The sequence below is a fragment of the Ailuropoda melanoleuca genome, chromosome 10 (assembly GCF_002007445.2).
Source record: "Ailuropoda melanoleuca isolate Jingjing chromosome 10, ASM200744v2, whole genome shotgun sequence".
In the NCBI taxonomy this organism is placed as follows: Eukaryota; Metazoa; Chordata; class Mammalia; order Carnivora; family Ursidae; genus Ailuropoda; species Ailuropoda melanoleuca.
Window position 1 is genome coordinate 16,536,091 of NC_048227.1, and position 26,411 is coordinate 16,562,501.

General features: G+C 57.1%; 3 protein-coding genes across 6 annotated transcripts in view; 2 read left to right on the top strand and 1 right to left on the bottom strand.

Annotated features, from left to right (window-relative positions):
- The window catches only part of MVP (major vault protein), a 22,544-nt gene extending 11,966 nt beyond the window's left edge, over positions 1–10,578 (top strand). The window contains exons 4-15 of the mRNA XM_011234866.3: positions 910–1,033; positions 1,140–1,271; positions 2,316–2,410; positions 2,524–2,760; positions 4,426–4,707; positions 5,732–5,976; positions 6,143–6,340; positions 7,283–7,669; positions 8,370–8,486; positions 8,634–8,760; positions 9,473–9,661; positions 10,318–10,578. Coding sequence (XP_011233168.1) covers positions 910–1,033; positions 1,140–1,271; positions 2,316–2,410; positions 2,524–2,760; positions 4,426–4,707; positions 5,732–5,976; positions 6,143–6,340; positions 7,283–7,669; positions 8,370–8,486; positions 8,634–8,760; positions 9,473–9,661; positions 10,318–10,536 — 2,352 coding nt within the window. The 3' untranslated portion in view covers positions 10,537–10,578. The remainder of the gene's footprint in view (positions 1–909; positions 1,034–1,139; positions 1,272–2,315; positions 2,411–2,523; positions 2,761–4,425; positions 4,708–5,731; positions 5,977–6,142; positions 6,341–7,282; positions 7,670–8,369; positions 8,487–8,633; positions 8,761–9,472; positions 9,662–10,317) is intronic.
- Positions 10,579–17,124: 6,546 nt separating this feature from the next.
- CDIPT (CDP-diacylglycerol--inositol 3-phosphatidyltransferase) lies at positions 17,125–21,151 on the bottom strand. The gene is made up of 6 exons (XM_002927344.4): positions 20,602–21,151; positions 20,373–20,507; positions 19,483–19,636; positions 18,952–19,033; positions 18,335–18,416; positions 17,125–18,206 (listed from the first exon to the last, which is right to left on the bottom strand). Exons 1-6 carry the CDS (start codon positions 20,642–20,644, stop codon positions 18,061–18,063), a joined length of 642 nt encoding a protein of 213 aa, XP_002927390.1. The 5' UTR covers positions 20,645–21,151; the 3' UTR covers positions 17,125–18,060.
- On the top strand, positions 21,099–25,817 carry LOC105241156. Of its 4 annotated transcripts, none has more exons than XM_019808052.2 (7): positions 21,099–21,223; positions 21,458–21,649; positions 22,101–22,185; positions 22,473–22,623; positions 22,903–22,933; positions 23,123–23,180; positions 25,513–25,817. In XM_019808052.2, the coding sequence occupies exons 1-7, from the start codon at positions 21,123–21,125 to the stop codon at positions 25,546–25,548; spliced, it is 654 nt and encodes a 217-aa protein (XP_019663611.2). In that variant the 5' UTR covers positions 21,099–21,122; the 3' UTR covers positions 25,549–25,817. The 4 variants fall into 4 exon arrangements, 2 of the variants coding, with proteins under 2 accessions (XP_019663611.2, XP_019663610.2); XM_019808051.2 differs by having other exon boundaries at positions 21,101–21,223; positions 25,610–25,817; XR_004628425.1 differs by lacking the exon at positions 21,099–21,223 and having other exon boundaries at positions 21,322–22,185; positions 22,473–23,026.
- Positions 25,818–26,411: the final 594 nt, after the last annotated feature.

Sequence of the window (26,411 nt, forward strand, 5' to 3'; positions counted from 1 at the left end):
TCTCTCTCTCTCTCTCTCTCTCTCTCTCTTTCTCTCTCGTGACACCGTCCACGGTGTGCTTGAAGGGGAGGGTCTGTGTCTATCTTGTCACCTGCTGGAACGTGCCGTCCACAAAGCCAGGGCTAGGCTGCCCCCGCCGCAACGGCCTGGGTGCTGTGCACATGGAAGGGACAAGGAAGGGCTTGCCTGCCCGGCGAGCCTCCAGCTCTGCCTCTGACCCCGTGTGTGGTCAGTGGGGAGAGTGCAGTTACCTGACCTTCTCCACTCCAGGCCACTCTGGTCAGAGTAAGGAGTGGCCGGCAGGCTTCACTAAGACTGTGGTTCAAGTCCTGATCCCTTTCCATACTAGTTGTGTGACCTTGGGCACGTCTCTGTGAGGCTCTTTGCTTGTTCTCCTGCCTCCCTCAGACCAAAGACCAAGTGAGGTCCTACTCATGGAAACATTTCTACAAACTTCTGAAAGGTTTGGGTACTTGTTGCCAGGTGCCCCTTCCTGATGAAGGGAGACGTGATGGCTGTAGTATAGCAGCTGTCTTGTGACCATGAGGCAACCCTGACAACAAAGTCATCATGTGCCTGTTACAGCTGTTCATACTTCCCACTTCATTACACTTCATAGAGGGCCCTGGTGCACACGAGGCCTTGAGGTGTTTCCCCGTTTCCTGCCTAGATTTGTAGTTCAGAACCATGTCTAAGCACTTCCTCCAGAGGAATGTGTGTCCTTGGCTCTTTGGCAGTGCATCTGCTTGCTCTGTCTCCTGTCTCAGACGGCTTTGTACATTCCACCTGGGGGCTTATCTGGGGCCATGGGAAGATCGATGCTGTGGCCTCTGACCTCCAAGGGATCGGGTTTTGACTCCTGGGGCCACAGTACTGAATGTGCCGCGACCTCCCTTCTTCCCCTCGTAGGACATCAGCCCGCTGCAGGTGGTCCTGCCCAACACTGCCCTCCATCTCAAGGCGTTGCTGGACTTTGAGGATAAGAATGGAGACAAGGTGGTGGCAGGAGATGAGTGGCTATTTGAAGGACCTGGTGAGTTCCTTGCATTGATTGGAGTCCGGGCCCGAGGCTCCCTGCCTTCCCATGATAGCTTTGATACCTGCCGGCCTTTACCCTCTGCATCGTCTTCCCTTCCCAGGTACCTATATCCCCCGGAAGGAAGTGGAGGTCTTGGAGATCATTCAGGCCACAGTCGTCAGGCAGAACCAGGCCCTGCGGCTGAGGGCCCGAAAGGAGTGCTGGGACCGGGAGGGCAAGGAGAGGGTGACAGGTGGGGTTGATGAGGGGTGCTGATGGGGATGGGCGGGCCCTGTCTTGCCTGCAGGGTTGGGGGTGGCCACTTGCAGCCTGGGAAGAAGTGCTTCCCTGGTATCTCTTAGAAGCTTTTGGAGCCGCCCATGCTGCTTTCCCCACCCCAGCCTCATGCCGGCTCTGCCCTGACCCTCGGATCATGAACATGTTGGCTTTTCCCTCCCCCTCCCCTTTACCGTGGGCCGGGGGTGGCAGTCCTATCTGCTTCTAGACCAACAGAGCAGGTGTTCATATACAATTAGCAATCGTATTTGGCCAGTGTGATGCTACCCGTCTGTGTCAGGTGTGGTTCAAAATGCTTTACAAATGGGAACTCACTTAGCCCCGAACAACCTTGAGGCCCTACGATTCCCATTCTCCATATGACCTCACTGAGGCACGGAAGTGAGGTTACTCGCTGGGGTTTACGACCAGCAAGGGCAAGGCTATAGCCAGGCATTCCTGCTTGTCCGAGAAGCTGGACAATCTCTCCAGCTTTCCTAGAGGCAGTTCTTCCCCTTTCAGGCAAAGGGGAAAAGTTGGTCTTTGGGGCCCAGAGAAGGCATGGCAGCAGCTTGGGCCCTTAGCCGGCTTTTCTTTTTTTTTTTTTTTTTTTAAAGATTTTTTATTTATTTATTTGACAGAGATAGAGACAGCTAGCGAGAGAGGGAACACAAGCAGGGGGAGTGGGAGAGGAAGAAGCAGGCCCACAGCGGAGGAGCCTGATATGGGGCTCGATCCCATAACGCCGGGATCATGCCCTGAGCCGAAGGCAAGACGCTTAACCGCTGTGCCACCCAGGCGCCCCTTTAGCCGGCTTTTCTTATTGTCCTGGCTAGGGGTTGGTTTTCTCTGGCCTCAGGAAAGAAAGTAATATATGCACCCGTGTCAGGCCCTGGGGCCTGAGGGCGTGGCCTCTCACCCACAGAGCAGGGCAGGTGCCCTGTTGTCTATGCTGGGGGGAGGGGCAGCTGGGGAGCAGGCTGGGTGACCTTTGACCCTCCCATCTCCGCCCTTGGCCCAGGAGAAGAATGGCTGGTCCGCTCCGTGGGTGCCTATCTCCCGGCCGTGTTTGAGGAGGTTCTGGATTTAGTGGATGCCGTAATCCTCACAGAGAAGGTCTGTGCTCTGGCCAGGGCAGGGGGTGGGGGGAGTGGCCAGTGGGGCTCCCAGCTCCCTTGAGAGAATTGGAGGTCAGTTTCCTCAAATGCTCCCGACATCTTGTCTCACAGACGGCCCTGCACCTCCGGGCTCTGCAGAACTTTCGAGACTTGAGGGGAGTGAGCCGCCGCACCGGGGAGGAGTGGCTGGTGACCGTGCAGGACACGGAGGCCCACGTGCCAGATGTGTACGAGGAGGTGCTGGGGATCGTGCCCATCACCACCTTGGGCCCCCGCAACTACTGTGTGATTCTCGACCCTGTCGGCCCGGATGGCAAGAACCAGCTGGGGCAAAAGCGTGTGGTCAAGGTAAATGCGTCCTGCTCTCCGGGAAGGCTGACTGCCCTTGAGGGGTGTGAGACCCTGGGACCACTCCCTCCCCTCCTCCCACCCCACGTACACATTCAAGAAGCATCACGCTTGTTCTGCCCCCCCCCTCCGCCCCCGTGCCTTTGCACACCCAGTTTTATCTTTTGAGACCCTGTCCTGTGGATCTCCTGAAGCCCCCAATCTCAGGGAGATTTACAGACGGTCTCTTCTGGGAACACCTCCCGGGCCCCGTCCGTGCCTGCTGTCCTGGAAACTTTGTCCTCATCCTGCACGAAACAAACCTCTTGGTTTACGCTTCTCCCCACGCCCCTGCCTCACCCTTGGAGGGATGGGCACACTTCTCTGCAGGGCCAGACCGTGGGTATTTCAGGCTTCGTGAGTGGTGTCCCGCTCTTGCAACCACTCAGCTGTGCCGTTGGAGCGAAAGCGTAGACAGCTTGTAAATGAACGAGTGTGTCTGTGTTCCGGTAACATTTTGCTTCCAGAAACAGCCCGAATGTCTATCAGTGGATGAATGGATAACAAACTGTGGCCTAGCCACACAATGGAATATCCTTGGGCTATAAAAAGAAACGAAGGTGTAGGATGCTCGTGCACTAATCATCTGCGTGTACTAGCACCTGCTGCAATGCGGATGTGCGAACACCGTGCGGAGCAAGAGGCCGCATGTGAAAGACCACATATTGCACGATTCCATTCATATGAAATGTCCCAGATGGGTAAATCCATAGCGATAGAAAACAGATCAGTGGTTAGAGTAGGGATGGACGGACGTAAGCTGCTGTTGAGTGAGGGCTTTTTCAGGGTGATGAAAATGCCCTGGGGTTAGATCATCGTGATGATTGGATAACTCTGTGGGTATCCCCAAACAATGGACCTGTATACCTTATTTACTTATTTTTAAGATTTTATTTTTATTTATTTTGTTTTAGATTTTTATTTAACGGGGAGAGAGAGAGCGCATGTGCACAAGCGGGGAGCAGCAGGCAGAGGGAGAGGGAGAAGCAGGCTCCCCACTGAGCAAGGAGCCTGATGCAGGGCTCGGTCCCAGGTCCCTGAGATCATGACCTGAGCCAAAGGCAGACGCTTAACCGACTGAGCCACCCAGGTGCCCCTGAACTGTACATTTTATTTTTCCCCCTTTTTAAAAATTTAAATTCAATTAACATATAATGTATTATTGGTTTCAGAGGTAGAGCTCAGTGATTTGAATTGTATTCTTTAAATGAACAAATTTTATGGTATATAGATTGTATCTCAAACGTATAGTTAATTTAAAAAAAAAAAAAAGCCAGATTTGGCCCAGCGATGGAGTCTGCCACTGCCCAGACTACACCATCTCAGGAAACCAAGGCATGGGAGAAACTGAGCAGTAGGCGGTTCCTTCCTAATTGTTGAGTCTGTGAGGGCCCCAGTGATGACCGCGTCCAGAATTCATCAAGGGCAGGGCTCAACCAGATGAGGTCTGTAGGCATTTGTCGAGCGCCTCCTGGTCCAGACCGTGCTTCTCGGTATTACAGTGGGAGTGTGGGGAGGAGGATTTGGGGCTCCTGTTCTCAACACAAGCCTGTGGCCGTAGCAGGTGCTGTCAAGAGGCCCAACCCTGGGCGGCGACCGGCTCCTGATCCCACGTCTGTCCACTAGGGCGAGAAGTCCTTTTTCCTCCAGCCGGGAGAGCGGCTGGAACGAGGCATCCAGGATGTGTACGTGCTCTCGGAGCAGCAGGGACTGCTGCTGAGGGCCCTGCAGCCCCTGGAGGAGGGAGAAGAGGGAGAGAAGGTCTCCCACCAGGCTGGGGACCGCTGGCTCATCCGCGGACCGCTGGAATACGTGCCCTCTGCCAAGGTGGAGGTGGTAGAAGAGCGCCAGGCCATCCCTCTGGACGAGAACGAGGGCATCTACGTGCAGGATGTCAAGACCGGAAGGGTAATGGCTGAGGGGTGGGCACTGGCACCGCCTTGTGGCCGTGGTGGGGGCTTGCGTGGAGCTGACAGGGAGAGGCACACGGTGGGGACAGGGGAGGGGACTTTGACAGCCTTGATGGTGGCATCTGAGCTGGCCGGCTGGTAGGTATGAGGGCATTCGGTGGAGTATTTGCCTTCCCTTTGTCTTTCCGTTTTAGAACAGGGAGTGGGGAGGGGCCAAGGGAGGGGGAAGAGAATCTTACACAGGCTCCACGCCCAGTGCAGAGCCCAGCGCAGGGCTGGATCTCATGACCCTGAGATCATGACCTGAGCCAGAATCGAGAGTCAGATGCTTAACTGACTGAGCCACCCAGGCGCCCCATTAAATAGCTCACTTTAAATTTGAGAAACTCCCAAGGGAAAAGATGAGTCAGGTTTTAGGAGGGAACCCTGGATCCAGCATGAAGGTCTGACTGGGGAGTGGCCTAGGAACCCCAAGAACCAGCCTCCTCTCCCATGTGCTTATCCCAGTGGAATCCTTCCCCTTTCCCCCTTCATCTGAAGCCTGGACCTTGGTTTGACCTAGGACCACATCTCTGACCTCTTTCTCTAAGAATCCAACCTAGAAGTAGAGCTCGGAATCCTAGGAAATGTTAGTGGGTATTACCTCTGCCCTAGAATTTACCTCTGTCCCCAGGATGCCCTCCAGGTTGCCCCAAGAAGGAAGATTCCAGAAGAAATAAGGTCGAACCCTTACCACATGCCAGGTTCTCAGCACTATACGTGGAAAATGTCCTTTACTCCTCAAGCCTGGGAGGTGGCCGGTAGTGGGTCCGTTCTGCGGCCCCGGACCTAAAGCGCGGCTGTTTGGCCCAGACGACCGCACCAGCGTCTGAGTGCAGCCCCAGTCCGGAGACCGAGCCCAACCACCACGCTCTACTGCCCCCGGGACCAGCTCTGTTTCGGGATGGCCGGCTGGGTCCGTCTCCCTTTTCCCTTCCCAGATGACATCCCAGGTGACATCCTCCCCCTCGTCCTCTCTCCAGGTGCGTGCCGTGATTGGGAGCACCTACATGCTGACCCAGGACGAAGTCCTGTGGGAGAAGGAGCTGCCTGCTGGGGTAGAGGAGCTGCTGAACAAGGGGCAGGACCCTCTGGCAGACAGGGGCGAGAAGGAGACGACCAAGACCCCTCAGTCTGCCACTCCCCGGAACAAGACCCGTGTGGTTAGCTACCGGGTCCCTCACAACGCAGCCGTGCAGGTGTATGACTATAGGGAGAAGAAAGCTCGGTGAGGGGCTGGCTGGGGGTGGGGGGGCGGCGAGGTGGGACGGGTGACGGGGGAGCTGGTTGGGGGGGTGAGGTGGGACGGGTGACGGCTGGTTGGGGGGGGTGAGCTGGGACAGGTGACTGGGTGAGGGGCTCGCCATGTGTCTGACTCCCCACTCCCTCTGCAGTGTGGTCTTTGGGCCTGAGCTGGTGTCACTAGGTCCTGAAGAGCAGTTCACCGTGTTGTCCCTTTCGGCCGGGAGGCCTAAGCGTCCCCACGCTCGCCGTGCACTCTGCCTGCTGCTCGGGCCTGACTTCTTCACAGATGTCATCACCATCGAGACCGCAGACCATGCCAGGCTGCAGCTGCAGCTTGCCTACAACTGGTGAGGGCTGGGGAGGGACCCGAGGACGAACGCTGCCTCCCGCCGTGCGGGGCTTGTCGTGAGGGCAGGATGCCTGACTCTGCCATGGCCAAGAGGGAAACCCAGTCTGATGCCCAAGGAGCGGGGGATGGGAAGGTGCAGACTCCCCTCCTGGGCCAGGATTTGGTGGATGTGGTTGGAGGAGCGCCCCAGCTAAACTCAGCCTGTGTGCAGCCACCCACACAACGGCCGGGTTCTACCAATGTCCCTTGGACACGCCCAGTCGGAGTGGCACGTGTGGGCAGGTGTCCCAGCACATGCTTCGGGGCTTGCTGCCGGGGTCCCAGCCCTGCCGTTCGTTAGTCGTGGACCTGGGCAAGTGACTTGGTGCTTTCCTCAGTTTCCCAGTCTGTAAAATGAGAACAGCAACCGCGCACCTCCCAGGGCTGTTGAAAGGGTACAGTGAGGGTGGGAACAGTGCCCGGCACGTAGTTGGAGCTGGAATGGCAGCCTCTAGAGCTGGGGGTGGGGTGGGGGAAAGAGTCCCATCCAGAAGCTAGGCTCCACCTCAGCCACTTCTTGGCCGAGTGACCAGGACCATGACAGGCAGAGGCCCGCAGACTGGGGGCAGGACAGCTAAGAGCACAGACCACGGAGCCACAATGCCTGAGCCCAGCTTTCCGGCTTGCCGCTTACCCTGTGACTTCGGGCCTGTCCCTTCACCTCCCCGGGCCTCTTTCCTTGTCTGTGAAAGGGGATAACACCCATCGCCACCTCCTTGGGGGGCTGAGAGAATTAAACAGGACCTCACCTGGGTGCATGGTGGGTACTGATTCTCACTCTCTGTTGGGAGAGACCCCAGCCGGTCATGGAGGGTGGGCGTCCGAGTCCTCTTCAGAGACCAGAGAGTTGCTGTGTCCTGGAGGAAAATGGTTTCCCCGTTCTGGGCCTCTTTGCTCACAGGCACTTTGAGGTGAGTGACCGGAAGGACCCTAAAGAGACAGCCAAGCTCTTCTCGGTGCCTGACTTCGTGGGTGACGCCTGCAAGGCCATCGCGTCCCGGGTGCGGGGGGCCGTGGCCTCAGTCACCTTCGATGACTTCCACAAGAACTCCGCCCGCATCATTCGCACAGCTGTCTTCGGCTTTGAGACCCTGGAAACCAAGGGGCCCGACAGCAGGGTCCTGCCCCAGCCTCGGGACCGGGCCATCTTTCCCCAAAACGGACTGGTGGTCAGCAGTGTGGACGTGCAGTCGGTGGAGCCCGTGGACCAGAGGACCCGGGACGCCCTACAGCGCAGTGTCCAGCTGGCCATCGAGATCACCACCAACTCCCAGGAAGCGGCTGCCAAGTAAGTGAGGCCTGGGGGGGAGCCCCCGGCCTGCGATGCCCACTGTGGGCCAGACGTCTCCATGGTCCCTCCCTCAGCCCACAGCCGGGACCTGGGTGACATGGCATCCCCCCATGGTCGGCCTGCTGTCACCCTTAGCAGATAGCGTGACCCCACCTGCCCCTGTGGCACCTCGCCTTGCTTGTGAACCCAAACTTCTGTGGCCTTCCGTGCTCCCATCCCTCCAGCTCCATTCTGCCCCTCGTTGGCGCAGCTGGGTTCCCGCCATAGGGCCTTCTGCATAGGCTGTTCCCTCTGCTCCAAATGCTCTTCCCCTAGAGTGCTTTGGGCAGGCTCCTTCTTCGGCGTCAGCCCGAAGCTCCTTGGAGAGCCCCTTTCTTCCTGCCGCACCTGAAACCCGCCCTCTCTGCTCAGCCTTGCTGTCACTTCACCCCTTTTCGGGGAACTTGTCACTTGGAAATGAACTGCGTTCATTTGTCTCCCCTGACGGGAAGGTCAGCTGTGTGACAGCAGGGGCCTTGGTCACGGCCACAGTCCCCCGCACCTCGAATCGTGCCAGGCTCGCAGTGCGCTCCCTTCTTCCTTTTGCCCGTTAAGCGCTACCCACGGGCACCCAGTAGATCGGCGGGCCCTGCCCATGAAGCTCCTGTTGGAGACCGGGCCCCGCGCCAGCATCTTCCCAGTCCCCTCTCCTGTGCAGGCACGAGGCTCAGAGACTAGAGCAAGAAGCCCGCGGCCGGCTGGAGAGGCAAAAGATCTTGGACCAGTCTGAAGCTGAAAAAGCTCGCAGGGAGCTCTTGGAGCTGGAGGCTCTGAGGTGGGTTGGGAACCAGAGGAAAAGAGGGTCGGGTCTCGGAAGAGCAGCGGGTGGAGGAGGGGGGCGCGTGTGACACCTGCTACGGCATAAGTCTGGGCCGGGCCGGGCTTTGTCGTGGTTTGTCCCCTGACTCCCCTGCCCCTCCAGCACGGCGGTGGAGAGCACGGGGACTGCCAAGGCGGAGGCCGAGTCCCGCGCGGAGGCCCTGCGCATCGAGGGAGAAGGCTCCGTGCTGCAGGCCAAGCTGAAAGCGGAGGCCTTGGCCATTGAGACGGTGCGTGGGGGCGATGCCTGTGCGAGGCTGGGGCCTGGGGTCTGGAAGAGGCCCTGTCACTGCAGTCCGTGAGGATAAGTAGGATGCCAGGGATCTGAAATGTAAACCCCTAACAAATTAATTATTTACCTATTTCTTTAGAGAGAGTGGGAGTGGGGATCAGGGGAGGGGTGGGAGGGGGGAGAGAATCTTAAGCAGGCTTCGTGCCCAGCTCAGAGCCCCACATGGGCTTGATCTCACAACCCCGAGATGGTGACCTGAGCCAAAATCCAGAGTCAGACATCTGATTTAAGTACTTCGTGGTTTATAAAGTCCTTTGCCCTGTATCTGTTCACTTAATCATTGTCTACCCCCTAGGCGGGGGGCAGGTGGGATGCCCCCCACCTTGTGTGTAATGTGCGTGCGAACGTTGGCCAGCTTTGTGCCAACTGTTACGTGGTCTTACTCACGTGGTCTTATTTCATCCTTGAAATCCCACTAAGGGGTAAGTATTAGCTCCATGTGACCGATGAGGAAACCAAGGCTTAGATTAAGGACTCCCACAGGTCACTGACTTCAAAGGTAACCCAGCCCGGGTCCACAGCTAACGGACGAGCAGTTTGCAGTTCCCGACCTTGGGCCTCCGTTCCCTCGGGCCTGCTGGCGATGGGGACTTCCTGGACAGTTCCCAGGGGCCCCACAAGGGAAAGAATGCTGCATTTCCTCCTTGTAGGAGGCCGAGCTCCAGCGGGTGCAGAAAGTGCGAGAGCTAGAACTGGTCTACGCCCGGGCCCAGCTGGAGCTGGAGGTGAGCAAGGCCCAGCAACTGGCTGAGGTGGAGGTGAAGAAGTTCAAGCAGATGACAGAGGCCCTGGGCCCCAGCACCATCAGGGACCTCGCCGTGGCCGGGCCAGAGATGCAGGTGAGTGGGGAGGGAGCAGGGGAGTGCGTGTGTGTGTGTCTCTCTCTCTCTCTCTCTCTCTCTCTCTCTGGACCATACTTGAAACCAAGAAGGCAGCCCTGGGGGCGGCAGATGTATCTGGAAAGATGTTAGGGGTAGAGGGGCAAGGGGATGGGGAGATGGGACTGTCCCATATCCCGTGTCCGGTGTCCTCTGTCGGGCACTGTACTAGCTTCGGCAGGGAGCTGCAGCCCCTGGGGCCCCAGTCTGTGGCCAGTGCTTTGAGGGAAATGGAGCGGGTGGTGCTGGGTGGCTTAGGGAGAGACGCTCTGAGCGGGGGATACTTAAGGTCAATGTAGAGTTGACAGGAGCTTCCTGGGAGAGGGTCCAAGGGCAGAGACACAGAGAACAAAACTCAGTGTGTTCAGAAACAGAAAGGACCGGATGGCCGCGACCATGGTGAGCGGCGGGAGGCAAGACAGGAGCAGCCAGGCCTCCTGCATCCCAGCAAAACCTCCAGGCTCCCCTTTGCTCCTCCCTTGTTACCCCTGACTACTCGCGTGGGGATGGCTTGGGTCGCAGCTGCAGTGGCAGGGCAACGTGGATGGTGGCCGAGGAGATGAGAGAAAGGGACAAGGGCCTGGCTCTACCTTCTTGCTTCCCTCTTGCTCGTCCAGGTAAAGCTGCTCCAGAGCCTGGGCCTAAAGTCCACCCTCATCACCGATGGCTCCACTCCCATCAACCTCTTCAACACAGCCTTAGGTCTGCTGGGGGTTGGCTCTGAGGCCCAGCACCCGGCCCAGAAGGCGGCTGGCATGCCCGGCCCCCGGGAGGGCTTGCTTCTCCGCTCCACTCCCGCCCCTCAGGCTGCTGGAGGCAACCACGTCGTGCCTTAGTTCCGCGCTGCACTGATGAATAAAAACTTCTGGGCATTGAAACAACCTGGGCCTCAAGTCTGCGTCACAGGGGAGCTAAATGGGTACCCCTGAAATCTCCAGGTACCTGCTAGAGACTGTCCTTCTCTGTCAGGTGGAGAGGAGACAGAGGCAGGTTGAGAACTACCCTGAAGTCACGCGGATAGGAATGTGACCCCATAGTCTTAATGGCCAGACTGTCTTTTGGAGGTCAGCTCTCCTGGACCCCAGGTGGGGGACAGGACACCACAGGGGACAGAATCGCGCCTGCCTAGCTGGCCGCTCTGGGGTAGCTCCAGCCCGGGGGACATCCCACTACTAAGTGCTCCCGCACTTAGTGTTGGAATCACACAGTCTGGGGCCAAACCTTGCACCCCTGCGTCCCGCGTCCCGCGTCCCGCGCCCCGCACTTGGGAGGCTCCCTCTGGCGCCACCTGCTGGTCACACTGAGCACCCGGGGCCTGGAGTGGTCCCTGGGCTTCTGAATATGTTCTCTTCCCTCTCCCCACCCTCCTCCCACAACCAGAGCAAGAGCCTTTTCTTGGGGAAGAATCCGGGCAGGATCAAATCCTCCACAAGAGGCGGAGGCCTGGTGCCCCAGCCCCTGGTGCAGGGAGAGCTGTAGGAACCCGGTCTGGGCTAAGTAAAAAGATCGCAGAGGGAGAGAGGAGGCGGAAGCTGGGGTTTCCTTTCTGTGTGGCTGGAGAAGGCAACTTCTCTGAGGTCTTCCGCCTGTGCAAGCGTTCGGGGCCGTTCCCTTCTGAACAGGGTTGCTGGTTTGTGTTGGGGTCTTACTCCTCTTCCCGCGCTGAGGCCTGACCCCACCAGCCTGGCCTCGTTCTGAGTTGAGTGGCATTCATGTGGCCAGCGGTTCTGCTCAAGTCTGTGCTTGAGGCCAGGGGCTGGCTGGGGAGCCCCGGTGCTTGGTGGGACCACCTCCAAGTTGACGGAACAGGCTAGGGCGTCAGCCCCGCCAGCCCTGCTTCCGACTATCTTCCCTTGAGGGAAGGGTGGTTAACGTGTGCCAGGTACCAGATGCTCGTGGCCAAGGGCCTCTGGGGACAGGTGATAGCAGGCAAGAAAGTCCGTGGTGGGAATGTGCCTTGCCCTCAGCAGCCAGCTCCCGGGGCTGTCCTGTGACCCTGTCCTATCAACTAACCCACCTCTGAAACCTGGTCTCCTGCCACCTCACCTTTCCCAAACCATTCCTCCAGCTCGAGGCTTCAGGGATCGTGACCCCAACCACCCTCTCAACACTGACACCCACCCTTTCATTCAGTCCTGCCCGGTGCTCCAGGCCATTCACTCACCAGAAACCTCCCTCCTTAACTCCACCTCTTCTCTTCCCAAGGGATCCTCGGCCCCATCCCTTCTTAAACCAACTACCGCCCTCTCTGCCCGCCTCTGACCAGCTGCGTGTTGCTGGGGGAGGTGAATCCCACACGCCGACTGATCTCATTTTAAGCTCAAGGCAACAAATCTCAAGGGAGACCTGGGGGCCTCTGACTCTGCTTCTCCCCTCCTTCGGAACAACCGCTCACACCCCTCCTCCCAGCCACCCACGTCCCCACCCGCTTGCTCTCACCTCGGAGAGAAAATAGAAGCACACTGGGCAGGAGGCCTCCCCGCTTCCCAGCAGCAGATCTAGCAAAGCTACCAGCACCCGGACTCCGTCCTGCCTCCTGTTCCCAGTGGGGACACGTCCCCTGGGCCCCGCGCCTCCCATGGGCTCCAGACCCCAGCGAGCTCCAGCCCCCGAGCCCACTCCTCCACGGGTCACCTTTCTGGCCCGCACCGTCAGCTTCTCCCTCTCTGGGCCCCCTGTCCCCGGGCAGGTGAGCGGCCTCTGTTCTCCGCCCCACAGAACCAACACCGGGCCCTCCCTTAGCCCTGCCTTTCCTCCGGCAGCCACGCTCCTCTCTCTCTCCTTTGCAGCCACATTTCTTAGTTTCCGTTCCTCACCTCTCGTTATCTTCTCAAGCCACTCCAATTAGCTGCTGTCTCCACCCCTTCCCTTCCTGGAAACTGCTCTTATCGGCGTCACCAGGGGTGTCCCTGGTGCTAGACCCCGCGGCTCGCGGCTCAGTTCTCCTCGGGCAGCCTCTCCCATCACTCAGCACACTGGGCCCCCATGACATGTCCTATGCCACCTCCTCCCCAGCTCTGGGGCCCTGCCTCTGTTTCCCCTGGCCACCTCCACTTCCTCTGCTCTAAATCACGGGTCACCCTGAACCCTGTTCTTTCTCAGTGACCGTCTTGGCCAACCCCGTGGCTTTAGAGCGTCTCTATCCCACGGACTTCAAATGCAGTTCCCCATCCCTGACCTCACCCCTGTGCTCTGGATTCCTTTCCAGCTGATGACCTGATGTCTCCACGTGGATCTCTAATGGCCACCAGGTGTGGCCATATCCCTTGTTCTAACCAGTCAACTACAAGGGGCAGGGACATCACTGTCCTCTCTTTTCCCTTTTCCATGGTGACAGGCAATGTTCCAAATAGAGGCTCCTCTGTCAGCACGGGGGTTCCCAGAGAGACAATGGCAGGAAGAAGACCCACAGTAGACCCACAACAGGATCGAGTAATGTGTGTCCTCAGAGGGAACTGGAATCCGGGGAGGGGGATGTTAACCATAGCATCATCCAGCCCATCCCTGACCGCTGTGTGTACCCCCATGAGGTTATGGAATCTAGTAAGGCAATAAGGGAAGCTGATCTTTTTTTTTTTTTTTTAAGATTTTATTTATATGAGAGAGAGCTGGAGCAGAGGGTAGGAGGGAAGGGCAGAGGGAGAGGGAGAAGCAGGCTCCCTGCTAGGCGGGGCTCCATCCCAGGACCCTGAAATCGCAACCTGAGCCAAAGGCAGATGCTTCACCCATGGGCCGCCCAGGTGCCCCTGGGAAGCTGTTCTTTAAATCATACGCATGTGGGGCGCCTGGGGGGCTCTGCCGGTGAAGCATCTGTCTTTGGCTCAGGTCATGACCCAGGGTCCTGGGATCCAGCCCACATTAGGCTCCCTGCTCGGCGGGAAGCCTGCTTCTCCCTCTCCCTCTGCTGCTCCCCCTGCTGTGTTCTCTCTCTCTCCTGTCAAATAAAGTCTTTAAAAAAATAAAACAATAAATCGTACGCGTGAAGACAGGCACGGGACTGACTAGGGTGAGGGAGACAGATAACACCTCCGTGATCGGCAAGCAGGCTTTGCTGGCCATGTTATGGGGATCCAGCTTAATGCCAGAGCCAGATTCTAAGCCGGTCCCTCGGTACTAACTTCACCCTTGAAGGTCCCTTAAATTGCCCGTGAAATACAGAACAGCGTGATTTCTGACGAAGTTCAACACAGCCCGTGTTTCTCCAGCACTCGAGCAATTGGCTTTTCTTCTGTTGAGTTCCGGATCAGATAATTGCCTTCAAAACCCCTTGCAAAGGGAAACCAGTGCAATCACACTGAAGAGGTACCATGCTGTTTACCCAACCTAGTTCCTCTTCCTCCTCGGCCTGCACCTAATCTCTCTTTCCCAGCCTCCCTTGCTGGGGCAAGGGGCCGCGCTGACGGAGCTGCGGCCAATGGAAGGGGACGGAAGGAGGACATGTCAGTTCCCCGCCTCACAGACCCCAACCTCGGGCAGTCCTCCAGGCCCACCTCCTGTGCCTGTCCCTTGCAAGCGAGCGGGGCGCTCCGGGGGGTCCTGTGTGGAAAATGGTGGAACCCTAAGATGTGAAGAGCCCGAGTTCCTGAATCTCTGCCTCAGGAGCTCTTGATTAGGACTTAGCATGAGTTAGAAATAAACTTCGGGGGGCACCTGGGTGGCGCAGCGGTTAAGCATCTGTCTTCGGCTCAGGGCGTGATCCCGGCGTTATGGGATCGAGCCCCACATCAGGCTCCTCCGCTATGAGCCTGCTTCTTGCTCTCCCACTCCCCCTGCTTGTGTTCCCTCTCTCGCTGGCTGTCTCTACCTCTGTCAAATAAATAAATCTTAAAAAAAAAGAAAAAAGAAATAAACTTCGGTCATGGTGGAACTGCTGTATGCCCTGAGGTTTGTTCCTTCAGTTAGGTTCACCCGAGGACCTGCTGAGTGACCGAGCAACCGGAATGTCTTGCATGGTGGTTATTTGGTTAGTCTGAAAGCATATAGATGAGATCCAGAAAGTTCCTGCTGCACCTATGTCTTAGTCCATTCGGGCTGCGATAGCAAGACCCCACAGCCTGGGGGGCTTATAAACAACAGTCATGTGTTTCTCACAGTTCTGACCCCAACACGGAGGCACCAGCGTGGCCGAGTTCTGGTGACAACTCTCTTGCCTGGTCAGAGCCGGCCCCTTTGGCTTTTGTCCCCACCTGGTGGAAGGGGCGAGAGAGCCCTCTGGAGCCTCTTTCAAGAAGGCACTAATCCCATTCCTGAAGGCTTATGACCTAAAGGCTGCGTCTCCAAACGCTGTCACGTCGGGCATTAGGTTTTAACATAGGAATTTTGCAAGCGCGCGAACGTGCAGACCGTGTATGTCTCCGCTATGTTCCTTAGATCAAATTCAGCCTAGACTCTCCCCACTGTCCTCCTCCAGGTCCCTCTGCTCACTCCTGAGCTCAGTGGAGCCACTGGACATTGGACCAAAGGCAGAGGCCAACCTCCAGGCCCTGCCGTGTGGGGCGTCAGGCCTCAGGCGTGTTTTCCACTTGAGTGCAAGACACACACTCCTGCCCACGTTTCCCCCTTGTTTAGATCACGGCTTTGCAGGGTTTATGTAACTCAGAGACTCCTGGGGTCACCAGAAATGGTCAGGACCGAAGAGCCAAGGAGGCAGGGCTCTGGGGCTTGAGCGAGGGCTCAGAGGGCCCATCTGGCTGCAGGCGAGAGCAGGGTTCACAAAGGGTGAAGGGCAGCGGGCGGTCTCCCACCTCGACTGGGAGCAGGCCAGGCAGGGGGGCGCCTGAAGAACTGGAGGGGCATCGCCACTCTGACTCACTAGCTTCCTCGGGCCTCTGCCCCAGCCACCGCCTGGCTGCAAACTTCCCATGTGTATCCCACAGATGTCTCCATGGGCCGCTTACCAGCATTGTTCACGGGGGCAGGACCTGGTTAAATGAATCCATGATGGAATTCTGAGCCATCACCAGGCAGACGGCTGCCGTGGATGGTAAATGTAAGGGTACAGGCTCTGGGGCCCAGCCGGCTAAGCTGGACTCCTCCGAGGGCCTCGATGTCCTCTCTGGAAAATGGTCACAGTAAGGGGCTTGCTGTATTTGTGAGCACTCAGGCTGGCCTGGCTGGGGGTGAAAGGGGGGCATGAATTCACACGGAAAGCACTTGGAACCGCAGTAGCTCGTGAGAGCAGAGCTCTCCCATACACAGAGTGAGTTTGAGAATCTGGAAATACGTGTGGGTAGACGTGAAGAGTTTGTTCAGACAGACACGTGAGCAATGAGTAGCAGTGGTCACCCCTAGGGCGAAGGGAGAGCTTAAGGTGGCCGACTGTGTCACCTTTTTGTAATGCATACGATTTTCTATTTTACTTTACTGATTATCTTGAAACATCCCTTCAGTGGTTCCATAAAGTCCAAATGCCCTCCTGGACTCCTCGGGCAGCCCTGGCTGGCCTCGGCCCAGCTCTCACCCGCCCGCCAGCCTCCCAACTCCTAGCACTCAGTGTCCCCGGCACATCGATCTGTTTCCATCTGTTTCCATTTCCCCGCAACTGCTGGGTGTGCTCTCTGGCCTCCCCATTTTCCCAGCTGAGAACAATCCTCTCTTGCACATTAACCCTTCCCGCCCCGAGGCCCTAGCAGCTTTCTAGACACCCACCCGCTTCAGCTACACCTAAGTGCTCCAGTGCTTTCTTCTCCCATCCCCCCACAAGCATGGCCGGGAACTGCATCGTCACCTCCCCCATGGCTGGCCTGTGACCTCCAAAAGAACTGACCGAATGCCCTGGGCCTAGCACCGGCCTTGAGGCCCATACCCCGCTGCTGAGTTTCAGCTCTGGGACACAAGGGCCTGTCAGCCAAGCTATTACAAGGCCGAAGGGAGTAACATCTGCAAAGAGCCACCAGCACAGGATCTGGCATATGGGAGGCCGAATATAGTCCTGAAAAGCAAGCTGGTGCCAGACAGCAGAGAAAGCTCAGATGGCAGGGGTGTAGCTGTTAGGGACAGAAGCCCAGAACAATGTCTAGGACACAGTGGGTGCCTCAAAACTGCCTGAGACGGAACGGTGATTCTCAACTATGGGGAAGAATTAATCACCTGTTGTTTACTAAAATAGCAGACTTCCGGGCCCATCCCTAGAGATGCCAACACTAAAGGTCTGGCACAGGGTCCAAGCAGCTGAATTTTTAAGAAATAATCCACAGGCGGGGCGCCTGGGTGGCTCAGTCGGTGAAGCGTCTGCCTTTGGCTCAGGGCATGATCCCAGGGTTCTGGGACCAAGTCTTGCATCGGGCTCCCTGCTCCGAGCGGAGCCTGCTTCTCACTCTGCCTGCTGCTCTCCCTGCTTGTGCTCTCTGACAAATAAATAAAATCTTAAAAAATAATAATAATAATCCACAGGTGATCTAAGGACCGCAGTCTGAGAAACCAACTGATCTGTTCGTGAATTTTATTAAAGCGGCTATGATATGTCCCGTTAAGGCTCATCTTCATTGTGGGGATAGAGAAGGAACAAGAGAAGTCTGGGCCCTCAGGGAGTTTACATTCTGGTAGGGGTGGAAAATGTGAGGTATACAAAAAAATGGAGACAGCCAGTGACAATGTCATAAAGAAAAGAAAGCAGATGGCAAAGACAGGGTATGAGCTTGGGGCGCAGGGAGGGCCTCTCTCTGAGGTCACGGTGGAATGACAGGGCAGAGCTGGTCAGGAAACAACTAGGAGAAAAGCATCCAGATGGATCTATCTTCCTTTCCCCCCAGCTCCCCTCAACCAGGCCCTGGTCCAAGAATATCCCAAAGGAAACCAAGTCCTGGAGAGTGAAGCCCTCTTCCCCCCACCACACCCCCTATTCTGGAGATTTTCAGTCAGGATAGACGGGACGCAGGAGACTGGGATGGGAAAGGGTCTACACGCCCCCTTCTCTCCTGGCCGTGGTACCCCAGGCTTCCTGGGGCCAGGGGCACAGCTCTGACTCTCTGCCTTTTGCGAAACCTGGTCCCTACCCCATCTCTCTCACTCAAGTGTCCCTAAAGACCCAGGCCAAGCCAGATCCCTGGGCTGAGCCAGCAGGTGCGACAAGGCCGGGTCCTCAGGCCTCCTGCTGCCCTGGGAGCACTGCCTGCATGGGCGGGGCCTCCCAATCATCCTTCCTGATTTGAAGTCCAGGTCCTTTGGAATCCCAGGAGTGGGACTGGTCCTCAGGATTCTGGAGAACATGGCATCACCCAAGAGGCCGACCCCCTTCCCAGCAGGCCGGACAACACATTAGGAAGATGGGAGCCTGGGCCCTGCAGGAGGGAGCGGGGAGCCGCCCGGCCTAGCGAGACTCCCCAGGACAGGTGGGCGGCCAGGGGCTGGAGGTTCCGGGGTCACTTCTTCCTGGCTCGGTCGGCCGCATCCAGGGCAGCCATGTTGCGGGCGGCAGTGACCAGGTGGATGACACTGATGAGAGACTTGAGCGCCGCGATCGGGGCGGTGATCCAGAGGCCCACTCGGAAGAGACCAACAGAGCCAACTGCGGGAGGGAGCACGGGCGATACAGAGAAAGGGGGATGCAGGCGAGGGACAGGAGGCCTAGGCCGCCATCCCCTCGGGCAGGCCAGGACCTCCTCCCACCCTCCTGCCCGGCCCCTTGCCTCTTACCTAAAGGTCCCTCGGAGAAATGGAACAGGTAGAGAAGGCAGTAGAAGAGCTCATTTCCAGCACACAGAGTAAACAGGGCGGGCTGCACAAACAGCAAGAGGGCTGCTTAAGCGGTACCGCCCCTCCCCCAGCTAAGGGACAGGGGCCAGAACCCTCTGCGGATGGGGAGCAGGGAGGAACCCAACCGTACCCTGGTACCGCACCCTAGTACCAGACCCCACTGGGAAGGAGGAGTGCAGGTGGGGTGAGGGAGAAATCTCAGTATATTGCTTCTCTCTTTAAAAATCCTTTCAGACACTAGCTGTGCTCCCAGAATAAAGCCCACGTGGCCTAAGGCTTTTTCCCTGACGGCCTAAGGCTTCCTGAGAACTGGCTCCACAGGCCCATCTGGCTTCTCTCGCCCCCACCCCCCTCTGCTGGCCTTGGCAATTCACACAGACCCTCGCCACCAATCCTACCCTCCTTCACGCCTCCGCTTCCAGGCCTCTCTCCCCCGGAGTCTCCCCTGGCTTGCTGTGTCCCTCCTTGGGCTCGTGCCTTCTCCTAACCTAGGACCTGGGCTCAGCCCAGGCCTTGGCATAAGCTGAGGGAACAAGGGCGGGGCGGGAAATGCTCACCCTGGAGGTGTAATAGATCCGAAGCACCGGATTTCCAGACAGGTCAATCATCTTGTGACTTTCACTGCCCCGGACCACAGAACTTGGGGAGAAAGCAGGGGGAGTCCATGAGCACTCCTTACCACGCACGTCCATCTAATCCTACGAACCCCCAGGAGGCAGGTGCTGGGATTGCCTCTACTGAGCAGAGAGGAGATGGGGCTCGGCTGCGAACTGGCATCTTGCCCAACGCCACACAACAACCTAGCTGGGCATGACCTAGCAGAGTCAGGATTCGAATACCACATTCCAGAGCCCCCAGCCGTATTCTCGGACTATCCAATCAGAGGACTTTTGGGGATTGCTTACTCCACCTGCGAGCAGGACCGGACCTGACAGAGCCTTTGCCCAACGTCCTTCAACAAAGCAGAGCTAAGAGGGAGACCTCGCAGGAACCCTGAAGCCTTTCCAGACACCCTGCCGTATAGCCTCACCCCTCCCTCCCCACTGTAGTGTCTTCTTCAGGCGGCCAGCACCCCCAGAATCGCAAACCTGTGGAGGTGCAGCCAGTGGCTGGCCACATCCAGGCTCATGCTGAGCTGGAAGAGAAGGGTGGCCCGTGGGTACAGCAGGGCCAGGTTGACCAGCAGACACATGGTGGAGCAGCGGTCCGTTAGCATGTCCAGCATGGCCCCAAACCGGGTCCCTGAAAAATGTGGGCTGTTAGGTAGGAAGGGGCCATCGGGGCAGTGGGTCTATGACAGGAACCATATCAGGCATGTCACTCTGATGCAGAGTCTAAAAGAAGATTGAAAATGCCCAGTGTCCACTGCCTGGGGAGGAAAACGGGCTGCTGCTATCTGTGGGGTGTGAGGTCAGTGGGCAGGGGTCACTGAGACATGAACGGAGGAGGCGGGGGGGGGGGGGGGCNGGGGAGCAGGGCATGAGCAAGCGTGCTCTGCCGCTCATCAATCCCAGAACCGAGGGTCCAGGGCTCAAGACAAGCCGACTTGAAGTCTTGGGGAAGGTCTTGCAGGTGGGTTTGGATAACAGATTAAAAAATTAATCAACCTTGCAGAAACCATCCTTCTTCCCTTTCCATTCTCCCTCCAAACGTGGCTTCTGGAACCCCTATTCCTTGTGCCTGGCACACAGTAGCCCCCCAGGAAACACCTGTTGAATGGGTTTTTCTTCAGGGAGATCTTCAGCACTGCCATGCCCAGTCTTGCTATCCCACACCCTGTCAGTAAGTTCTTCTCAACAGCCAGCTTAAATCCCTTCTGCTGGGAAAATAGACCATTCTGTTCTGCTTTCTTCAGAGACGGGAGGGACGGAGCCCTCAGGTTCCCGAGTTCCCGCCCACCCCGAGGTCCTGAGGAGGCAGGAAAAGGGGACAGAGGGTGGTTGGGCCTCAAGGCTGGCTGGGAGAAGGTGTCTGTCACCTTGATTAAGGGCTCGAGCAGCGTGTCCATCGAAAGCGTCCAGAAGTCCGCTGAGCAAGTAGAAGGAGGAGGCCGTGAGGGGGCAGCAGGGCATGAAGTAGAAAGAAACGATGGCGAAGACAATCCGGGCATAACCTTGGGATGGACGAGGGCAGACAGGGTGGGATCAGGGACCCTGCCCGAGCCCCGGAGCCCTCCCGTTCGGCCCGGCGCCGCGGGCAGCACTCACCGATGAGGTTAGGCACAAACAGGAAGATATTTTCGCCTGGCATCGCGGCGGCCCCTTTGCCGCCCCGGGCCCGATCTGGAGGTGTCAACCAAGTCCCAGCCCCGCCGCGCGGCCTCACCCTCCGGCCCCGCGGATCCACCGCGCCCACAGCGCGCAGGCCCCCGCCGTCCCCGTGTTAGAGCTCGCAGCCCGCCGGAGCATGGGCCGGCCCCGAGGTGCGTCGGGCGCAGGGGCGCGCACAGCCCGCCCTCCCTGGGGGCAGGCCCTCCAGCCTCCAGCTGCAACCCTTGTCGCCCCCAGCTGCGCCCGGGCGCGCAAAGCCGGAGGGGAAAAAAAAAAAAAAAAAAGGCTTAAAAATGGCTGTGGCCCCTTTAAGATCTGCCCGCTTCCTTTTCCTCCCTCCTCCCCTTTCCATCGGCGCGTACCAAAGCGCAGAGGGAGGAGGGGGGCAGAGAAGCCTCGTCGCCGAGCAAAGGGGGGCACTGAGAAGGAGAGGTCAAAAGAGAAGGAGGCCTCGATGGATGTTTCTCCTTTCCTTTCTCCGGAGGGTACAGCTTCCTGCAGACAAAGATAAGGAGGAAGCATTCCGCCCTCTTGGGTCGATGTGTCCCCGAAGGGCAAGGTTATTTAGTACAGCCCACAGTTTTTTATTTTTCCTGCCCCGCCTCCTATCTCCGGCCTCATTTGCTCTTGCGGCTCCAGGCAGCGAGAGGGCGGCTAGAGAGGCTGGGAGCGGGGCGCGGGGGGCGGGGAGGGGCGTGGGGAACGGCCGAGATCGGAGTTGCTTCTTGCGCGCCCCTAGTGGTAGGAGGATTCGGTCCCAGGCACCACCCTGTGTGATCTTCCCCTTTCCTAGACTTCTGGCGCTGGGGTCACCATCCCCGAGGAGGGATCCAAAAGGAGGAGGAACGGAGACCAGAGGAGCGAATGCGACGTGCTGGAAAAATGCCGCCACCCTCCCGGCCCCCGCCATTGGTTCTAGAATCCCTAATAACCTGGCAACGGGGCTGCAGAACGTCCGCAGACACCGTTGTTTTTATAGCAACGGGTAGCTGCACCACCCCGGGTCCCCCTCTTTCCAGCCTTCCTCCCCAGCTCCTACTCCCCGTCCCCTGAGACCTAACTAGGGGCTCCTTAGCCCTCCCTGTTTCCCTCCTGCCCAAGATTTCAACTCATCTGCCAGGTCGGGGACAGCAAGCCGGCTGGCTGCCTTGTCTTGGGGAAGGGTCTCGTGTGGAAGGAAGGAGAGTGCCCCTGGGAGAAGTGGAGGGAGAGGACTGTTGTGGACGTTCCCACCCCACTCCCCCCACCCCCCAGGGAGATTTAAGGCCAAGGTGGTTTTTTGTTTTTGTTTTGTTTTTTCCAGGGAGAGAACCAGGCAGCAGGATGGTTCATCTAAAGGCCTTATTTAAATCTGGCCCTTTTGAAGAATGGGGTGGGATGGGTTTGGGGAAAGTGGGCTGGTTTCTCAGCCTAACACAGGTCTCACCTGCTTCCAGGGGGATGGCATCCACACCTACCAGGAATGAGGAGAAGAAGGGCAGCAGGATGTCCCAAGCTGCAACCCCCTTGGGTGGAGGTCTGGTGAGCATGGGGATGAGCTGAAGTGGATGGAGAGCTCCTAGGCCAAGGGCACTGACACCTCCAGTCTTGAGACTCTAGCCTCAACCCTGAGCCCACAGCCCCCAGCACTTGGCCCTGAGGTTCTCAAAGACTGCCCCCCCCCCCACTACCAGTGTCTTCTCAGCCAAATCTCAAGAATCAGCCCTCTTCAGACCTTAGACCCAGAGCTCCCAGGCCGGGAGCCCCCAGACCCAGGACTCCCATGTGGGAACTCCAAGCCTGAGCCCCTCCGATCTCCCCTTTCGCAGAAGGTTTCATTATCCCGATCTGAGGAATTCCTGACCCGGATCAGCACAGAACTCACCAATGAGGCCTTGTTTATCGCTGGCTGCCACATGAACTCTGTGCCCAAGAAGGAAAAACAGACACAAGACCGAGGGACTCAGATATCCAAACACGGTGACCCCCCCACTCCAGGACCACTGTGTCCAGAGACCCTACCATACCCCGAGTTCCAGTCCCTATCCCTTCCCAACCACAGCTGACCTTTCCAGCAATCCGGGCCCGTCTCCCCAATCTCACAGCCAGCTCTTGGACTGAGTCGTGCTCCCGCCCTCCGACACCCCCAGTACCCACTCCTCACTGCTGGCCAGGAACACCTCGGCACCTTCCTCCCTAGCCACATCTCTTTCTGGCCGTGGGGGTAATAATTTCTCTGACCGGGGCCTCTACTTCCAGTGTTCTTCAAGACCAGAGGCACGGATACCCGGTGAGTGAAGCTTCAAGGGAGATGCCCTTTGTCCTGGGAGAAGGCTGAGGAGCCCGGAGGGGGAGAGCGAGGGTTTGCCAACATCCTAGCAGGGTAGGGGGACTTTGAAACCATGCAGTCTGATTCTCTTCTGCTCCGATCCTCGAATTCCGAATTCCCACCCCTCCCCTTTCCCTCCGCCGTCTCTAGTTCTGACAGAAACCGTACCCGCACCAAGGCGCACCTCCTGCCATCCCCTCGTGACAAGGTATATACTGAGTCCATGAATGGCAAGGCTGTTCGTATTAGCCAAACATTTAGAGTTCACAGGATATGCCAGTCCCGGTTTTAGGAGCTTGGGACCCAGAAATGAAGGGCAGTCTGTGCCCTTGAAGAGTTCACAGTTAACATGGTGCCAGTCAAGTAGATGGTCAGTTACACATGATATGGATCAGTGCCTGTCATAGAATTGGAAACAGTCAGGAGAGCGCTTATCCCAGCCTTGGTGGGAACAGGAAGGAAAGGAATCATGGAACTTCCGGGTGGAGGTGACATCTAAAGAAAGAATCTTCCAGGAAAAAATGGGTTGTTCAGGGTGTTCCAAGGGGTAGGGCTTGTATGAGCAAAGATATGAGGTGAGTTTCAGTAGACTGAGTGGGAGTATGTCAGTGTGTGTTCTTAGGGCGGGAGAGAAAGTGGGATCACAGGCAGTTTAGCTGCTGGAGTACAGAGGCATGGTAGCCAGGGTCTACTCAGAGACCTTATGCGTGCGTGCCTTAAGATCAGGAGTCCCTGGAGAGGATTTGAGCAAGGGAGGTTGTAATTTTAGATCAGTCACTCTGGTGGTCAGTGGGGTGAGTGAGCTGGAAAGGGGAGCTCAGAGGTGGAGGCCAGTTAGCAATTATGCCAAGAGACTAAGCTAGTGATGATCGGGTCCTGAATTGTCACGGTAATAGTAGAGATGAGAAGAGGGGCAGATATGAGAAATAAAGACCAGGAAAACTGAGTTTGGTCATTGAATAGAAATGGTGGGGGCGGGAGAGGAAATCAGATGACCCGCCCCTACATTTCTGACTTCTGTACCTGAAGTCTGATGATGACATGCTACTGCTCTGAATTCCATGACAGTTCCCTGTTTCAGAGGAAAAGCTGAAGTCCTTCAGTGGCTTACAGGGCCTCTCTTCTCTCTCACCCCACTGTCTCTCAGACCTCATTGCTTACAACTGCTCGCCTAGTCTCCCTCTGTTCTCAGTCACGCCAGCCTCCTCCGTCTTCCTGGACCATGGCTGCCGTGCTCCCACCTTTGAATGGATTGAGTTTGAGGTGCCCCTGGGAAGACCAGGTGGAAATACCGTGTAGATAGTTGGAAATAGGGCTTCAAAACTCACAAGAGATGTCTGGGCTGGTGATAGAAATTGGATTTAGGAGGGAGTCGGCAGTTGAAGGCTGTGTGGTTGCTCCCGGGGGTGTTATGCGGAGTAAGCAGGAAGAGGGTGTTGAGGCTGGAGTCCGGAAGAATCTCTCCATGTAAGGAGTTGGTGGAGGAGGAGAGATGGGGTCGTGAGGAAGGCAGAGAAGGAGCTGATAGCAGATGTTTACTGAGTCTAGTATGTGCTGGGTCCACCAGGTCTTAGCGATGGTCGGTTCTTTGGGGCTGCTACCTCAATATGCATGACCAAGACCAGTGGCACACTGCAGCTGAGAACAGGCCACTGTTCTTAACCTCAGGGAGCTGGTCTTCTAGTGCTTTTGGGACCTTTGAACTCTCCTAATTGGGCTTTGATGTTAGAAGCAGCTTGAAGTAGCAGGAAAGCCCTGGGCCTTAGCAGCTCGTGTGCTATCAGCCTGAGAGTTAGCCTTGTGCAAGTTGCTTCCTTTCTCCCCCATATGTCAATGCGGGCCTTGGACAAGATGCTCTGTAAGGGCCCTACCTGCCCATGCAGTGGTTTCCTACTCCTTCCCAAATGGCAGTTGATTGAGAATTTCATCCTGAGCCAATACCCTCTCTTCCCCTGGGCAGCACCCCATGGTCCCAAGAGACTTTTCCTTCCTCATCCTCAAGAACATGGAAGCCTACAGATCTTTGAACTGCCCCTTGAATTATAGGTCTTTGTACGTGGCAAACTGTTGAGTCAGGGAATGGGTGAGTGGATGGAGAGGGTGGGCAAATGGATGAATGGATAAATGGATGGATAAATTCACTGAACGTGTCTCAGGCATTTCATATGTGCTGGCACTGCTGTGGAGACTGGAGTCCAGAAGTGAGCAAGCGAGAGTCCTTGCTTTTGAGAAGTTTAAATGGGGACTGAGTGATTAGCTGGAAGAGGGCTGAGTGGGTAGACAGGTGAGTGAGGGATAGATGGACAGGGGGACAGATGGATGAGTAGAATGTGGGCATGGGTGGAATGATGGGTAGATGTGTGGGTGGAGAAATACGTGGATGGATGGATGGATGGTGGGTGTGTGTGTGGGGGAAATGGGGAATGGTGGAAGGATAGAGAGATGTGTGGGGGATGGGGGTTGGATGGAGAGGTGAAGGATGGAAGGAGAAGACGGGAGCCTTGGGTCCAAAGAATCAGAAGGTTCTTTTTCTTTTCTAGGGAGCTCTGCTTAGCAGCTTGACACCTGGAGGATGACCCCAGCCTTCTCTGGTGCTGCCCTTAGCCTCTCATGTTCTCCCCCATTGTGTCCTTCTAGAACATGCATCAGAGCTCCTCGTTCACAAGTCAGTAATGCTTTAGTTTGCTGGGGACTCCTGGTCATAAGCAGCAGCTGCACACTCGAAGCCTCCCAGGTGTTCTGGAACCATCTCACACCTTTCCACCCTCAGCTGGCAAGGACATCACCGGAAATCAAAGGCTTTAATAAAAAGACAGAGAGAGGTCCTTCCCTTCTCCCAACCCAGGCCGTGCTCTGGAGTGGCTTCTCTGGGGTGGAGATGTGAGAGGGTGGTCCTTTCTTTTTTCTTTCCTTCCTTCCTTCCTTCCTTCCTTCTTTCTTTTTCTTTTCTTTTCTTTTTTTTCTGGCCAGATGTGTGGCCATATAGGTGAAACGGCATGTTCCATGCTACTGGAATGGCTTTAATTTGGGCAGTTAACAACCTGTTTTCTGTCAGCCTCTTGGCGGAGATGAGCTCATGGATCTGAACCCAGCCTCCAAGCCACACTCAGCACCTGCACATCTAGGCCTCTGGCACCTGAGAGGGGCCACCCTCGCCTCTGAGGAGCCACCTCTGCCACCAGTGTCAGTGCTGAGGCCTCTCCTAGGGCTCTGGGGCCTCGTGCCTGGGGGGGCGCGTCACGCGCACTGCCGGCCAGAAGGGAGTGCGGCCACCTTGGGGGGGTTTGCATTTCAATCTGAATCTGGCCACTTATTCGAGCCTCCTCAGGAAGTCCGTTCACATCTCTGAGCCTCAGTTTTCTTATCCAAACAATGGGAGTCATTATCCCTGTCCCATGGGCTCCTTGTAGAGGGTAAAAACATAACGCGTACAAAGTGC

Excerpts from the sequence above, each read along its gene's own strand:
- CDIPT (XM_002927344.4), bottom strand. The coding sequence starts at position 20,644 with ATGCCAGGCGAAAATATCTTCCTGTTTGTGCCTAACCTCATCG. Across the intron at positions 19,637-20,372 it reads TGCTCGAGCCCTTAATCAAG|GGACCCGGTTTGGGGCCATG; the intron begins GTGACAGACACC and ends CACATTTTTCAG. Across the intron at positions 19,034-19,482 it reads CACTGGCTGCACCTCCACAG|TTCTGTGGTCCGGGGCAGTG; the intron begins GTTTGCGATTCT and ends TTTCTCCCCAAG.
- LOC105241156 (XM_019808052.2), top strand. The coding sequence starts at position 21,123 with ATGTTTCTCCTTTCCTTTCTCCGGAGGGTACAGCTTCCTGCAGACAAA. Across the intron at positions 21,650-22,100 it reads CGTTGTTTTTATAGCAACGG|GGGGATGGCATCCACACCTA; the intron begins GTAGCTGCACCA and ends ACCTGCTTCCAG. Across the intron at positions 23,181-25,512 it reads TGCCATCCCCTCGTGACAAG|GGAGCTCTGCTTAGCAGCTT; the intron begins GTATATACTGAG and ends TTTCTTTTCTAG.